At 42.7% G+C, this 17,655-nt stretch overlaps 1 protein-coding gene across 1 annotated transcript; it reads right to left on the bottom strand.

Moving 5' to 3' along the window:
* Positions 1 to 410: 410 nt before the first annotated feature.
* Positions 411 to 16,538, bottom strand: tfcp2 (transcription factor CP2). Its single transcript, XM_018760629.2, has 16 exons — positions 15,257 to 16,538; positions 12,877 to 13,028; positions 12,045 to 12,121; positions 11,773 to 11,878; positions 11,583 to 11,689; positions 9,788 to 9,940; positions 9,469 to 9,579; positions 8,038 to 8,126; positions 7,806 to 7,854; positions 5,291 to 5,332; positions 4,775 to 4,868; positions 4,565 to 4,655; positions 4,199 to 4,302; positions 2,413 to 2,555; positions 2,261 to 2,312; positions 411 to 2,064 (listed from the first exon to the last, which is right to left on the bottom strand). Exons 1-16 carry the CDS (start codon positions 15,376 to 15,378, stop codon positions 2,027 to 2,029), a joined length of 1,530 nt encoding a protein of 509 aa, XP_018616145.1. The 5' UTR covers positions 15,379 to 16,538; the 3' UTR covers positions 411 to 2,026.
* Between the last annotated feature and the right edge of the window lie 1,117 nt (positions 16,539 to 17,655).

Below are 17,655 nucleotides of genomic sequence, written 5' to 3'. Positions count from 1 at the left end.
CATTTTTGCAAACATTAATACCACAAAAAGGGGTAGGATTAGGGTTTCATAAAATTACCCACAGGTTTTTATCAATATCAGACATATCCTTATTTTCCCTCTGTTGAGGTTAAAGAACAGAAAACAAACAAGGTAATTAGCAAAAATCAAGGGGTTCCTATTGTGTAAATTGTCTCTAAGAAAACAAGAATTATTTGCAGCAACAACATGGAAACCAAATAAAGTGTTATTTAAAGGACATTTTGAAACTATATTTATAATGGTTTATGTTTATAGCAGGATTTTAACCTGTTCACAATCATTAAAAGATCCTACATATCTGAAAACTGGGTGAGGGAGGAGGTGGGGGTGTAAGTCATACAAAGTGTGTATTTGGCATAAGTAACAAATGACTAAAATCACAGCATTAATGAAAGTAAGCCATTTAATCAATTCAGTGATGAGGGCCAGGGGCAAAGACAAACCAGATGTTTACATTCCAATCTTGCAAACCATTTATGCATTCGGTACAATTTACAATCAGTGTTAGCTTTGCCCTATAACATTTCAGTAGGAGATACATGCTAGAAATGTGTTAAAAGTTCAGCTCTTCAAAAAAAAAAATCTAAAAATTCTTCCCGCTGAAAGGTTTACGAATTGTTTTAAAAGATGATTTTGCACACAATCCTCCATCCCAAGTGGGTTTTTAAAAGGGACATTAGTTGAAAATCTTGAGCACATGGGAAATTTTCTACAAGGTACACACATGGCACTACTTGGGTTAAGATGGTGTGGAATTCCTGTAACAGCTGTGAGGGCAGTTATTTATTTTTCCTAAATGTTGTGGTTCCTTCTCTTTCAAAACAACATTAAGACAGGATAGGGGACACTGCAGATAAGCAGTTTACACTTCCTCCTGGAGCTGGGAAAGTGGGCCAAGGGCCAGGATCATAGCTTGTCACACTAGACACTTCTAGTGAGAGTCCAGGGCCTCACATTTTGTAAAGTGCTAAAACAGGCAAGGCCAACAGCACAGGCCATAAATGTAGCTAATTCGTGGAAACTAACGTGCAGGAAGTCTCAAAATACTCATCCCTATCTCTGTATACAAAGCACACCTTCAAGTATCCTTCAACAATTTGAGGGGGGGGGGGGGGTGGCACAAATCACTAAACTACTTGGAATCATTCCTTATTTAATGCTCATGACAGGAAGGCATATATTCCAAAAAAAAGAGAGGAAAAGTGGCTCTCAACAGGAACTCCCCTCAGACCTCACTTATTTTGAGTATACATATGAAACTACACCTATACTCTTACTGCCAAAGATCAAATAAGACACACATGTGAAAAAGACAACGTGAAAGCATTTCACAGTGCCTTTACCCCTAAGCGCAATTATGTGGTAAAACATTGAATTGTTGCCATTAATACCAATTATCTAAGTGCCCTCCAGTTTTACTGCCTACCTACTTTCAGGCTTCTTAGCAGAACTAGATGTGGCAGTTCAGGTTGTCATTATAACCTTGATATAGTACAGATACCTAGGATTTATAATAATAATAAAAAAAAAAACCAAACATTACAATTTGTTTACATCTTGACATGAACAATTCATTAGGGAGCCTCAGAAAAAAAACACTGCTGACTCATGATGCCAACTTCCTAAAAGTGACAAAACTTACAATCAATACATGTGTTTGCTTTGGCACACCACACACTCAGGTGATACAGAATCACTGAAAATGTGAGCAAATATTTTCAGACTGCATGAGGGTAGAAAGTATTAGGCTTGGTAGTGCAAAGACTCTCCTTGAGTAAGTATGACAAAAAGTGGTGCATGTTATCCTTTTGAGGAGTCAAGGAATATCGCCTGGACACCACTGGTCTGTTATCTCGCAGACTGCAGAAAAGTAAGACTGTTGTGTTAGTTTGGGGGGGTGTTGAAGGCAGTGTTGAAGTATCAAGGGTAACATATTTTGTCTGCATTTTTCATTCATCCACATCTTGCCAAGCCCTCCTCCCTTCCAGTGCTAGTTGACGTCTCCTCACTTCAGGATAATGTGGTAACTGTCATTAGCCTCAGCTGCGAGGGAAGGAAACATAGCCCATTTACTCAGTGCAGAGAGGGAGGGGGGGGGAGAAAAAAAAAAAAAAAAAAAAAAAAAAAAAAAAAAAAAAAAAAAAAAAATTTTACTTTCTGAAAATGTAACAGACATGCATGACCACCATTGGCAGCTTGCCTGCTTCACAAGTCCGTTTACCCTGGTGTGATTCTTTACCTTTCATTGTATCCAGGACAAAACATGCCTCATCCTGAAAGTTCTGAATCATCTGCAAGATGAGAAAGCTGCTATTATAAGATGCTTTCCAGGGAGGCAAGAAGGATAAACTAGGGTCTCCTGAAAAACAAGACATGCTGCGGCCAGCTCACCTCATCACTGACAAGGACATGGATACCAGTGGGACCCTGTTTGAAGATCTGACTGATCTGCTGTGGCGAGATGCTGAAGAGCTGTGCGATCTTCTCTGTCAACTCCACTGCAGTCAAGTCCTCCAGGTAAATGGCATGGTAAACTGTAGAAACAAAACACTATGAAAATTACAGAGTGCTTGCTGTCCAAAATTAAAACCAAAATGTTTTTACTCCATTACAGGCAAAGAGGGTGACATCATGGCACAGCAGGTAACACTGGTGCCTCATAGCTCTTTGACTGTGGTTTGAAATCCAGTTCAGTTTACATTTCCATTTATTCACTTAGCAGGAGTTTTTCTCCAAAGCAACTTACAGTGGATGCTATGTAGTAGAATACTATGTACTCACACACTGTGGGGGAACCTGAACAGCATGTCTTTGGACTGTGGGAGGAAACCAGAGCACCCGGAGGAGACCCACGCAGACACGGGGGAGAACATGCGAACTCCATACAGACTGAGCGGGGATCGAACCCACATTCTCTCACACCACCCAGGCGCTGCGAGACAGCAGCGCTACTCGCTGTGCCATCACGTACCACAGTTTGTGAAGAGGTCGTGTTCTAACCGTGTGCGTTTCTTTTGGGTATTCCAGCTTCCTCCCACAGCCCAAAGACATGTGTTGCAAGTGAATTGGAGACTCTAAATTACCTGTGGGATGTGTATGGCTGAGTGTTTGTTAGGGTATACTATGCGTCACACCCTGTGTTTCTGGGTTTGACTCTGGACTACAGTGACCATGCATTAGAAAAAAGGTTACCGATAATGGACATGCAATGAAACCAGATCCGCACCCAAGCTGTCCAACAGAGGTGACATTAAGGCTCATGGTAAGTATGTCTGAAAATTATGTTGTGCTTCACATCACTTCTTTCGTAAAATTATTCTCTCATTATTCTTAAGAAAATAATGACTCTTACAACTCCGAGTGCTCACTTGTGCTACTTAGGTTGTCCCTGTTATCTAGGCCACCTCGTAGTAAGCCAACCTTTTTGTAAGGTCAACCTCACAAAAACACTAATTTGAAGAAAAAGCCGATTTTAGAGCTGTTTGAACAAGCATCTCAAGCTGAACAGAAAACTGGGGAGAGAGTAAAAAAATAAAGTAAAAGTTTACTCATCCATCTTCATTAACCACTTGTTCACGGTTGCAGAGGGCCAGAGCCTGTCATGCAATCCGTGGGCATAAGGCTGAGTGGAAGTTCCCCATGGAGAACAGCAGTCCATTGCAGGGTAGCCAAAACATGCATACATGCATACACTCATGCTATGGGTAATTTAACATTATCATTCTATGTGAACTCCATGTCTTTGGATTGTGGCAGGAAACCAGTGCACCGAGTGGAAACCCACATAGACATGGCAAGAACATACAAGGTCCATACAGACTGAGCTGGATGTGAACCTACATTTGAACAGCTCAAATATTGCAAAGCGGCAGTGCTACTCACTGCGCCACTATACCACCCTGTTAGTTATTCATGACAAAGTAATCTCTGTGAATAACAGTAAACAGAGCAAGGACCTGAAAGTATGGACTGAAGGGAATATGGGCTAGCCTATGCGATTCTTTAGAATCGAGAGTTAAGTCATTTTGTGCTACGGAGTGCGAAGCACTGGAATGCACATTCTGGTACTGTAGAAGAAATAACTATTTTATCTTGGTGGTTTCAAATTAGCAGTTTAATTTGATTCAAATTTTCCCCCTGCAACTTAACAGAGAATGCTAAATGTCGAGATACTCACCATAAAAAGTGCTGCCAGCGCCATCTCCATTCTCCTGTTTCTGCTGCTCTCGTACTTGCTGGGACTCCTGGCACACGTAGATGGTGAGCCGTGGACGCACAACCCTGTGCACACAAGACACACCTTTTCCATTACCGCATGGCCCTGCTCCCCCATCCAAATGTCTGTGCTACATAACCAAGATGGGTCAGGAAAGCAGCTGAAGAAGCATACCTGCTCATTTCCCACAACTTATAACCTGAGTGACCACCCATCCTGTCCTTTCAGAAAGCAGAGGAATCAAAGAAGCTTCACACAAGCAGCAACTGGTATAGAAGGAGTGGTTCAGATATGACGTTTGTGCAGGTGAGGAAGACAAACACTCACCTTCCTTTCAGTGCATTAAAGAGTCGAATTCCATCTGCTGGACCACAGATCTGAATGACATCTTCCCTCGTAAGTTTCAGAAGGTCTGCTCCTATAACAAATACCTGATACAGTTAAGCAAGCACTGCACTGCATGGGTCTTATGAATTTTTCCTTCCTAATCAGGTCACCTCAGGTTTCCCGAGGTTTCAACTCCATGTAATATCTCACCAGAGAAATTGGTGAAGAGCCGGCAGAATGGTGAAAAGCGGTTTCTATGGAGCCACTGCTGAGCATCCTGTGGTGTCGCTGTAGGCAACAAATTCTAAAATTTGCCAGAACAGAAGAGGGGGGGGGGGGGGAAACACACACACACACACACACACACACACACACACACACACACACACACACACAATAGGACCATTTATATCTCTAGTACAAGATTTCCTTTTAGGCTTATAAAGCTTAAAAACGTGGCTTTCGGGGGTTGAATCCAACTGCTTAACATACAACAAACATTTATGGATACCTATTAAAACTTGTTACAAACTGCCATTTTTTCCCCAGAGGAAAGTACTCCCCCCCTCCCCAATTTCAACAGTTTGAGGTGGAGGAGTAGAGAAACACCAATTCACCTAATATGGTTGGGGAAATTTATTCAATTTCTCTAAGGTTCTTATTCCCCTAATGTGTAAAACAGTGTAAGACTTAAGCTTTTAAAACAGCAAATAAAATTATATATACCTGAGAGCTTTCACTGTCTCTTCTAAGTAGATGGCACGACAACTGTAAGGCAGAACATCTCTCAATTTTATAACTTTACTGGCACCCACAACACAGTACCATTTTAGCTTAAAAACAACACACAGGAAGCAATAGAAGTGGTAAAAAACACTTGTTAATGGAGATGCCTGGGAAAAAATATCAAATAAATATAATTAGCTAAGACACGAGCATGTTTTTTTTCCACCACGCTTGTGCCAGATGCAAGCATTCCCACTGGTCTGCACATGAAATGGGGAAAAGAGGTTTTTAACATGCTGGACACTGAAGCCACATCTCTTAGGTGAGAGCCATTTAAAATTTAGGGATGACAAGCAAGCACTTACAATTTTATAGTTGCAGAAATCTGCCCTGCGGTGATTTCTAATATTCTGCACAGGTTACAGGAGAAGGGCCACTTCACCATTGTTACATAGCAGGCCATAAGCAAACAGTAGGGTGTTTAGCAGAACTGTGAACCAAGTGGGACATACGTGAATATACAGTACATAAACAGCAGGTGGAAAATGCAACAAAAAATGTGGCTAATAATGAGTGCATGAGGTCCTGCACAAACTAGTGTTACTCACTAGCCAGGAGCTTTGCCATGATACAGCACAATGGGTTTAAGTAAGGATCTTAACCAGACATCAAAAGCAAAGCATGGGGGTGAAAGAGGGGATTGAGGAAATGTAGCAATGACAGGATAGAATAATAAATGACCATAGCAATAACCTCAGCTTCACTTGATTGCACACATGCAATGTTATGTTTTGAAATTAAATAAGTCTGCCTTAGCTTCTTTAAAACAATACTTGCTTTACATTTAACAACACATAAGTACAGGTGGTCCCCAATTGACGATGGGTCGACTTATGATTTTTTTCCTCTTTATGATGGTGAGCTGGCAATAGACATTCAGTAGGAACCGTACTTTGAATTTAGATTTTTTCCTGGGCAAGCAATATACGGTGCAATACTCTCATGATGTTGGGCAGCAGCAGTGATCCACATCTCCCAGTCTGTCATGCGGGTGCGTTTTATGCAACTTATGCATCCATAATGTCACAGAAACACCTATCTGTGTCTCCTGCTACTGGTGGGAAGAAGAAGGGGAGGGCAATTACTCTTGAGGAGAAACTCAAGATAATTGCTCAGCATGAAGGTGACAAGCCCATAATGGCCATCGCACGTATGCTAGGCTATGATGTTCGGTAGGTTAGGTGTATTAAATGCATTTTCGACTTATGATATTTTCAACTTCTGATGGGTTTTGCGGAATGTAACCCCATCGTAAATCGGGGACCACCTGTACTGTGCACTCCGATTTATCTTTTATATCCAACATGCAAATATCAGGCTTATTTTCAGTATTTTTCTATGCTTTTACACATTACTAATATTTCATATCACACAGGAATAAAGGATGATTTATGACAGCTGAGTAATTATTCCAGCTTTTCCCTCACAATCACAGAATACACAACCAAACTTACATTTATTCATTTAGATGATGCTTTTTGCTAAAGCAACTTACAATGATAACTATGTACAGTACTGTGCAAAAGTTTTAGGCACTTGGGGGGGGGGGGGGGGGGGGGGGGGGGGGGGGGGGGGGGGGAGACTCTTAAGTGAGAATGCTTCCAAAAATAATGCTCTTAATTAATAAACTTCCTACAAAGCTTAGTAACCATCCATCGTCAACAACCATTTGTCCCGAGCAGGATCGTGGCAGGCTTGGCTGGGTCCTGCTCTCTGGCAGGTCGAGTCCTGCTTGGGGTGCCTTGCAATGGACTGGCATCCCATCCTGGGTGTGTCCCCTCCCCCTCCAGCCTTGTTCCCCGTGTTGCCAGGTTAGGCCAAGTTCACTGCGACCCTGCTTGGGATAAGCAATTTCATACAGTGTGTGCGTCTACTTTCTGTAACAACATACAAAACCCTTACTGTAACTTTTTGCAAACAGAATGCTTGGAAATCTAAAATATGCTCTTTCCCATTTACACTAATGCAGAAGACGTTAACTGTGTAGGACAAATATTTCTGTGAAACATCTAAGTACCTAAGACTTTTGCACAGTACTGTACTTACAAATATTTACACATTTGTACAACTGGGTAGTTTCTACCAAAGCAATTCAGGTAAGTAACTTGCTCTAGGGTATTAACAGAAGAGGTGAGAATCGAACCTGGACTCTGAGTCCAAATGCAGCAGCTCTAACCACTGTCACCTGCAGCTTAATTTTAATTGTTTCCACAGTTCACAAAACATCTGGGAACAAGCATTCATCACAAAGTACACCTAAAAATTTAAGAATATAGAAGTATTATGTATTTGGTTCCAAATGATAACTCACCCACTCATAAATAACATTTTAATCAAAGTTCACATCAGCCTTGAGTTACAGCAATGACCTCTGTCTGGTCAGTGAGCTGATAAGAGACCGTGTGACGCACTTCAAACTATGGAAAATCCATGCACTGGATAGAGTGATACTCACATCTGCCACTTGTGCCACAGGCTCTGGCTGATGTTTGGGAGAACCATTACTGTGAAAACAACAGGAAAACCAATCAATGCCACACTCTCAGAGTTCCAGCTGCCTATACATATTCCACAAGTGCTAAGGACAGTAGTAAGCAGTGACATTCTCCCAAATTGTATCATCAAAGAACAGAAAGGTAAAAAGTAACTTTTATTCACTTAGAAGAAGCGCTCTTCTGATGACCTACCTTTCTGTCACAGGGAAACTGCTGCGACTGCTGTTGAAACCAGGAGAAGGCGAGTTGTTGACATATGTGGCCTCTGGCCAAGGAGAGCACTGCAGAAAGACTGCATTCTTCAGAACTATGAAAAGTCAAATGTGATGTCCCACAAGGCACTGTCCTTGGCCTATATGGATTCACTAGCAGACAGACATTCACACGCATGTTCTGCCACCCACATCATCATTCTTATATAAAGTCATTCATGTCACATAACTAATTTCTAAATTATTGCAAAGTCAAGGCAAAAAAAAAAAAAAACTCATACCCCCCTTAAAATGTTTTACTTTGCAGTTTACTAAATTTACATATGTACATTAAAATAATACTACCTCCTCCTGCTATTTTAATATTATTTGTTTAGTTGAGCGGTATTCAAAACCGGTCTGTCAATATCAAGGTGACAGCTCTAACCATTATATTACTGCCAGCACCTCCTCTCAATGAATGAGGCAACTATAAAGTTAATACAGTAGGTATTTTAGAAACATAAAATATTAGCTTTAGCATATTGCAGTTCAACAGCTTTTTTAAAATCATTATTTTATGTATGTTAAATTCTTACATTTATTAGCTTTTTAAACCAACCAATGTCTACAACCGCCTGTCCCGAGCAGGGTCACAGTGAGCTAGAGCCTTACCTGGCAGCGCAGGGCTGAGGGGACACACACACACGCACACCCTGAACGGGACGCCAGCCCACCGCAAGGCACCCCCAGGCAGGGCTTGAGCCCCAGACCCGCCACACAACGGAAACCAGCTGAACCTGCTGCACCGCTACCCCACGTGCTTTTTAAACCTCCGTTTTAAAAATGATTCCTTCTATTCTGCAATGTGTATTGTAGAAGATTGGCCTGACAGATGGCATTTTGCAAATGTCTACTTGCACTCTCTAAACTGCCCAGCTTTTCAAGGCCATCTTCAAGGAAAAAACACACACCCACCCACACACACACACCATCTGAAACCACTTGTCCCATACAGGGTCGCAGGGAGCCAGAGCCTAACCCGGCAACACAGGGCGAAAGGCTGGAGGGGGAGGGGACACAGTCAGGACGGGACGCCAGTCCGTCGCAAGGCACCCCAAGCAGGACTCGAACCCCAGACCCACCAGAGAGCAGGACCCGGTCCAACCCACTGCACCACCACTCCCCCGGCAAAAATACTCTATAGTAATTTGTAAACAAATTACCAGTCGCTATATAGACATCTGTGACATATTTTGTATCTATATCAAACAATGCCAGCATTCTGGTACTCCACAATTGGGAAAGAAAACAAAACGGGTGGAGAGCATGGATTCTGATTTATTTTTATATTCTTCCTCCTTGTATCTTTTAGACGTGCCCTTGCTGACCACCCTTCTCAGTCCCCTCTCTAGTCCCTTAAGATTCAAACCTCAGTGAGGATGGTGGTCTCGTAGGATGGCTGATACTTCTCCTTCTCCTGCGGAGCTCGCTTCTCCATTTTCTCACGGTCTGTCTTCTGCTTTCGGTCTGCGCCCTTGGGCTGTGGGCAGAGCAAGGAGATGCCTGTCTCAATTTGTACCACACTTATTTTCAACTTAAGTCAGAGAAATGGTGGTCATATCTTCTCCTGAAAAGCATTCCTTGGAAATCACAGTTGGACACCAGTACCACGAACACCTCCCAGACTCAACTTCGACTAGACCACGCAAATGACCCAGATGGCCAGGCAGAGCCCATCCGTCCTTCACCTTGAACACTTTGACTTGGCAGCTGGCAGAGTGCAGGTGTTCGGTGTATTCCCCACTCTCATTCTCCTTGAAAGTGTCAATCTGGATGCGGAAGGGTACTCCTTTCTCCCCACCGTGCTTGCGCATGGTGAACTCTGTGCTGATGCAGTGCACCTAGACAAGCACAGGGACCAGGAAAAAGCTGTCACCGAAGGAAATTGTTTCCAATGTTCATTAAAATCATACTCATCACACTATACATTCCAACACTATTGCAAAAAATGTATACACGTTTTTGTGATTAAGAGGAGGGGAAAAAAGGAAAAAAAATAAACACAACAAAAGCCAACATCTGTTTCCCAGATGCCCCAGCACATAAAAGTGATGTACATTTACTGCGCTGACTCGTCAACTTACAAACACAGCTGGGATCTGAAGTCTGTTCATAACTTAATTTGTTCAAAAGTCAACTCTACCAGTAAATCACAAAAAAAAGCTGCACAATACAAATATCCCTTAAATAACTCACAGGTCAGTGTCTTTAAAAACCTCTGATGAATCTATTATAAATAAAAATTACTGTAAAATTTCCATCAAGCCATCATTAATAACCACTTGTTCACTGCAGGATGGCAGTGGTCTAGATCTTATTTTGTAAGCATGAAATGTGACTCAGGGTACATCCTGGATTGAACACTTCACCATCACACCGTAGCACAAATTTTTAATAAATGACAAACTACATTAAAATTGAAACATTTAAAATTACTTCAAATGAAATATGCCATCTCCACAAAGTCCTCTTCAGTGGTGATTACTGATCAATACATCACATAAACATGTCCATAGTTCGTCAACTCCTGGCCACTTTCAACTTTATCTACACAATCATTAAAAGCTTAATACAGATTCAATGCTGATTTTTGCCCAATTCATCCCATAAATATGTGCAATGTTCCTCATCTTATTATTGATCACCGACACTCAGGAACTCCAGACATCAGCCAACTACACTGATAGGCAGAATGAGCAGACTTGAATAAAAGCGGGCCTGCACTTCCGTTTCTATCTGAGTGTGTTTTTCTGCCAACTAATGGCTGGCAGTGAAAACTCAGGTGAAATTTTCAGAAATTTTAGAAAATGCAATTAAAAATTAGAAAACTGGAAGACATTTGTATCTTCAAAAATTCATAACATGAGAAGCCATTGTACTTAAATTAAACTGACATTTGCTAAAAACAGTTTTTTTTGATGTACAATATTATTTGGTCTGATATACTGCATCTGTTTACACAGCAAATTACAAAGTGGAAAACAAGAAAAGGGGAATCTGGGGATACAGGGAAATTTACATAATGATTTATAATCCCAGTGTCTTTTATCAACTGTAAGTGGAAACAGAAGCTACACCATAGTACAAGTCACTGAAACACAACAGAATGCACTGTTGTTAAATGGCAGCTCAACAAGAAACATCAAATGGGCTACAAGTCTTCTGACTTTCACCTTTTGTAACGACATCTTCTCACACTACACCTCAATACTATCTGGCTTATGCAGTTCATATAAGCAAGATTTATCTCACTGTGCTCTTAGTCATAGATCATATTTTTAACTGTTTTGTTTACACAGTTGCACTAATTCTGTCCAGTTCTCAACTCATCTTGTGTTAACTGCAGCACAGCATCTCATTTTAAAGAATCACCATATGTTTGTTACCCTGTACAATTCTAAACACTTTTGCATTGCAGTTAAAATTCCAAGTTACTTCATAAAAAACATCAGATGACCAAAAAAAATTAAGTCAATTTGATACCTGAATGAAGACAGAGGTCCTCTTTGATGGGTCCCACAGGAACTCCACAGTATTGAGCTGTGTGGGGTTAGCTCTGGGGTCAGTGATTCCGACAGACATAGGAATATCTGGAGGGTAGCACACACATAAATATATTACCCTGAACCTGGACTTGCCCCCTACATGGGCCCCATCAGAGGTAGGCTCTCACCCAGGTCAAGGATACGGTCTCCTGGCCTGTTCCAACGCCAGCCCTCCAACTGCTGATGCTCAGTGTACTGCAAGCGCCGGTCATGGAACACCACCCGTATGATGCTCTGAGGACAAAGACAAAACTAAGAATGCCTACTGCTCACAAAATATAACTGTATTAAGTGCACAGAATGAGGGAAATTTTTTAAAACAATCACACTAAAGGACATGCAAAAAGTGGCATGTAAAAGACAAAAACCCATGCACCATCAAAGTCCAAAGAACACTTACCTTCACCATTTTGCCTGTAATTTCAGGGAGTTCTCCCATTTTTCGATTGTCAAGCATTCGGATTTCGTATGATTGCCCTGAAAGAAACAAAATAAGCAATAATATGGTCAATATGGTCCTAAAATAAGCTTAAAGGACAAAATTTAATTCCCAGGTCGACTTCATATTAACTGCATAGGCTTTCACAAGCAGGTTTCAATATTTTTACCATATTTTTTTCCCCCCCCATTCATGAGAATCCAGTTTTGTAGATCTAAAAAACCGAAGTGTAACTGTACCAATGACACATTTAATTTGATTCCTGTAACTTCAGAAAAACCAAAATTACAATTTACACAGCTGGATAAATTTACTGGAGCAACTCAGGCTTAAATAACTTGCTCTAGGTTACTACAGCTGGAGGTGGGATTTGAATGGCAACCTTTACCTACAAAGGTGGCAGTTCTAACTGCTATGCGATCTGTATAGTTACTAAGTATGTGACTGTTGTAGCAGCTGTTCATCAGAAAAACTGCTGTATTACTCATTTTAAGGAAAAAAATTAAGACAATTGCTAATCTTTTCCCAATTTACAATTTGGGAAATGGGACATTTGGGACAATTTACATATGGAGCAAAAAAAAAAAAAAATTCTGTAGACACTGAAGTTCACTAGGACAAGGGCTGAAAATCACTATCTCGCTGTTACTCAGACGGCAGAGACAAGAAAACGAACAGCAAAGACCAAGGTCCGGCACATGCCACGATCTCCTTGACACGTCAGCCTCCCTCTTCCGAAGACATGCTATGACACACAGGATGCTTCAACACCACTCCAGTCATGGAAATTCACCTTGGTTGAGGTAGGTCAGCGTCTCTTCGTGCAACTTGACTGCAGGGGAAGTGGCGGCACATAGAACATACTGGAAGGGCAGAACCTTATTCTCATCGTCAGGGGGCAGGTTGGACTCCTCTTGCTTGAAGATGGGGAGTGCCAGCACATCACTAAGGAAAAGAAAGAAAACCCAGCACAGCTGAGAAAACATGCGACACACAAGGAACTTAGACATCTTAACCATTCAACCACTAATATATGAGCTACACAAGTTACAATACTGAAGCAACACTGTTGTACTTCTTTAAGACAACAAAAATCAACTGGAGTGGGTTGTTTAACTAAATACCTAATGCAATTAAAATAAGTGCATACAAAACACAAATACACACAGTTAACACAGCAGACTTTTGGAGCAAGGTACCATCACACTACGTTACAGGATTTTGTCAAACTTGGGCTATGTTGAAACACAAAAAGTTCATTTCAGGTTTATGATCTCACCAGTTATGCAGACACATTTTAAAAAGGAGTTATTAGCAGCTAAAACTATTCATCTAACACTGAGAGAGAAAGGAGATTATAGAATGGTTTCCAAATACCCAGACACTTTCTTAAAAAGCTTCATCAAAATTTCTGGAAACCAGAGCCATCTGATAAGCCAGTGCAAGACAAAGCCATCAACCCCATTGTAAAATTCACTTCCAGGAGGACTCTTGTGCTCAGTACGTTAACCAATTTAATTTGTATATAACATTACTGGGTTATAAATCACAGGGATGTTTGAAAATTGGATACGCAGGACTGGGAATGAGAAAGACGTGGTTGACAGCAGCCCAGCATCTTCCAATCCGCCCGTTTCCAAGGAAACAACCAGGGAGACGCACATTCAGCCGAGACTACTCCCATTCGGGTGCCTGTAGCTCCCTCAAACACAGGAATGTTTTAGTGGGCAAGGAACCAAACACACGCTGTTCAGTTACAACACACAGGAGTGCACTGTACAGCATAGGACACAGCAGGCCATATCTAACGCACACTGGTCCGCCTCTGCGCTGCTTCTTCTTCAGCTATTTACCAGCAGATACCATGTCTTGAAACAAAGACATCATTTTATATTACATCACACTTATTTCAAGTTGTGCGAGAATGTCAGTTTAAAACATTCTTGATATTTGGCTAAAGACAAGTTTTTAAAAATCCAGGAATGCAGCTAAATCCATACTTCCCCCAAATTTTCTTTGACTTGGATTGCTTTAATTTGCCTAACAGAGTACTATATCTCCCCCCCTCCCATCCTCACCACCTTCTACAGAGGGACAATAGAGAACATCCTGAGCTGTCTCACCGTGTGGTACGGGAACCGCACAGTCTCCGACCACAAGACCCTACAGCGAATTGTGAGAACAGCTATAAAGATCATCGAAGTCCCTCTACCCACCATCGACACCTCATACGAAATCCGCTGTGTCCGCAAAGCCACCGGTATCGCGGACGACCCCTCTCACCCTTCTCATGGACTCTTGCCATCTGGCAGAAGGTACAGGAGCATCCGTGCGTGCCGCCGCCAGCAGACTCCGCAACAGTTTCTTCCCTGAGGCGGTCGGATTACTCAACACCCCGCCGCCTCCCAGCGCTCACCTGGCACAGTCAAACAACTAGCCTAGCATGACTCCATACACTACAAACTGCCTACAGTTCACAGCCCATGTCCACATCCTGTCCTGTCCTGTGTATTTATTTACTGTCTTGTACTCCTGTTCTGTGTTGCATCACGGTCTCCGGGGAAACGACATTTCGTTCCACTGTATACAAGCTATATAGAGGAATGACAATAAAAACAACTTGAACTATATCTGCTATGGTGAGAAGCACAACAACGATAAGCAAAGACGAGAGATGAGAAAGTATTTGACGTGTTTTTTTTCCAGAATCTTATTTCAACAGCTTAGTGTGAAGGAGTATTTTTTGGCTTAAGTATATCATGCTATACACTGCATGTCCCCTGGCCTTCGTGACATTTAAAGGCAGGCAGGACAGATACATTGAGCACACCACTACCTACTGCAGAGGAAGGCAACCGTGGAGCCCGAGCACGCTGAGCGGGGCTCTTCAGCACGATACACGATTCTCTCTCTGGCTCTCTCTCAAACCACTGGAACCCAACTATTAGAAGTACACCGCACCAAAGCTTAATTATTTTCTTGTAGTATTATGGAGGGCAGCAGGTAATGTTCCTGGTTTGGGCCGTCTTGCAGTCTGTCTGTTGGAATCCCACTCCAGCTGTAGTACTTATCCTAAATTTATACAGCAGATATCCTGAGGAAAAAAGGGGTCAGCTACCAGAATAAATGTAAATAACAGATAATAAGTGTATTTGTCCCCACAAGATGCGCACCTCATGCTGTACGCTCCGGCTCCCAGCTCCTGTCCGATGCCCGACAGACTCGCGTCAAAGTCCTGAACAAGACCCGACTCGATCACTTCGTCGGCGAGCGGCAGCTTCAGAGCCCAGGCCATGGCGGCAGCGGCACGCGGGGGTCGCGAGGCTCCGCTCCCAGTCCAACTGACACTGTCCCGCGCGGTGCGACCGGACGCCGCGCGCCGCCCGCGAGTCTGTGTGTGTACGCGCGCGAGGTGTCACACAGACAGCAGACGTTCACCTGGCGGCGAGAGAGAGGCGGAGACGCCGCGGACCCTCTCAGAACAAGTTCCTATTCATTTACAATAAATATTAATACACGGTACTACCTAAAAAACTTGAAACAAACTTAATATTGGAGTGGTCGCTGAACGAACGGCACAATATGAATATGATATTGAAAAGGCAGTACTGTACACTACCACGAGCGCGACTGTCGCTACTGAAATGACAGAAACAAACCACAAAAGGAAATTAAATCAAATTCAATAAACCAAGAAATCATTACATCATGCGAACCAGTTTCCAGTTTCTGAGGCACTCATGGTAAGGCCTCGTCAGAGCCTGTGTGTGTGTAGTCAGTAAAATAACATGGAGCACCGCGGTGGTCTGCTACACAACTCGCGTTAGCTAACACACTTCTCACATCTTCATTCCAGGAACGAACGAACACACACGCCGAACCAACCTCTGGCTGCCTTCAGCCGAGCAGACAGTCGCGATAAAACGTTATGAAACAGCGCAGCCAAAACACGCGGCTGTGGGGCACCTTCTCAGACTCAGAGCGCGCGGCGGCACGCGGCGCGCTAACGCCAGCTAACTAGTTCACTAACTACACACATGACGAGCAGCGCTCGACCACGACTAGGCACGCTTTTGCTTCTACGTATACATTTCCCACGGTGTTATATAGCTGGGCTGCCGGCCGTTTTCTGGCGAGAACTCAAACACAAACACAAACGGACAGAAAAAGCACGGCGACGGCCATTAGAACGGCAGCACGGCGCGCGCGCCCGCGCGTATGGAGCCCACGGCGTCAAGGTCGACCGTACGGTCTGCTCCAGTTCCCAAGATCACATTCCACAAAAAAAAGAAGAAGAAAAAAAAACAAAGATAACGACTACATCCACATCGAACAAAACATCCGCAGTGTGCGTGTGTGCACGCACGCCTGTGTGTGTGCCTGCGCCTGCCTTTATTCTTGCTCGATGGTGACGACGAGTGCGTGCGAGTGTGGGTAACGTCCGCCGTCACCACCTGCTGTACTGGAGTGAGCAGCTCCGCAACATCTGTTAGAAGAGCTAGCGAACAAAAATGGCTAAAGATATCCGTGTTAACAAAATACTACAGTGCAGGAAGCCTGTTACGGTGCATCTAGGCAGACCTGCGGAGATAGTTCAATCATTGTGTAGAGGAGCAGAGCTTTAACGCTCACGTGCATCACAGCAGAACCGTTACCGTAGTTACTAACTGTGGGTTTACAATTACTCATTTAACCTTTCTCCGCAGTGATTGTTTACTAGTACTTAGCCGACACCTTTGTGCAGCGCTGGATACACCGCACTGTTCTCCATGCATGTGCTCATTCACACTTTTTAGAGTCACCAATTCACCTGAAACGTCTTGGGACTGTGGGAGGAAACCAGAGCACACAGAGGGAATCATGCAAACTGACTGACATGAGACTGAACCCATTGCAGTAGCTGCAGCACCACTGTGTCCTAAGACTGCAGACATCTACAGTGTAAAGAAGTCTTGTGCATTACAAAAAAACTGGCCATCCTTATACTGTATATATAGCTGTGCGTCAGCTAAGAAAAAGCCTGAATTATCAGTGAGAACTGTGAGTTAAAATTTTGGCAGATGTCTTGGAGCAGATGACCTGGAGGCGAGAGGGAGGCGATCTCTAAGGCCTTGGCAGAAGGTATATACTGTATATAAAAAAAGGTAGCGCATACAAGTATACATATTTTGTATTGTGTAATACATCAATTCAACTCAATTATTTTGTATTATGTTCATTTAAGATTAAACTCCCAAGATTTTAAGACAATAGAAACATTAAGTTTGCTCATGGTTGTTTGTCCACAGGATCCCATGGCAGATATGTTTGATCAACAAGAAACACAGGACTTCGGTTTAAGTTCAGCCTGATTTTATTAACAGATAGAACTCCAACTGACTGCAAATGTCAAAATCATACATAAGATATTTTAATATAGGCTCACATAGGAGTGATTTCTCTTTCTTTTTTTTTAAACCAGCTAATTTTTAATCCAGCTACAGCCTATTAGCTACAGGGGTAAGAAATCCTGTTTCTGGAGTAGCAGAGATATTTACATCTTCTCCCCTACAAAACTCCTACATTTTACTGG

The sequence above is a fragment of the Scleropages formosus genome, chromosome 19 (genome assembly GCF_900964775.1).
Source record: "Scleropages formosus chromosome 19, fSclFor1.1, whole genome shotgun sequence".
In the NCBI taxonomy this organism is placed as follows: domain Eukaryota; kingdom Metazoa; phylum Chordata; class Actinopteri; order Osteoglossiformes; family Osteoglossidae; genus Scleropages; species Scleropages formosus.
This window is presented reverse-complemented; position numbering and strand designations above follow the sequence as displayed.

Bases quoted from the DNA above. Each gene is read 5' to 3' on its own strand.
- tfcp2 (XM_018760629.2), bottom strand. From the start codon at position 15,378: ATGGCCTGGGCTCTGAAGCTGCCGCTCGCCGACGAAGTGATCGAGTCG. The intron at 7,855-8,037 runs GTAGGTCATCAG...TTGTTTTCACAG, and splicing joins AGTTTCCCTGTGACAGAAAG to TAATGGTTCTCCCAAACATC. The intron at 2,313-2,412 runs GTGAGCTGGCCG...CTCATCTTGCAG, and splicing joins ATGTCCTTGTCAGTGATGAG to ATGATTCAGAACTTTCAGGA.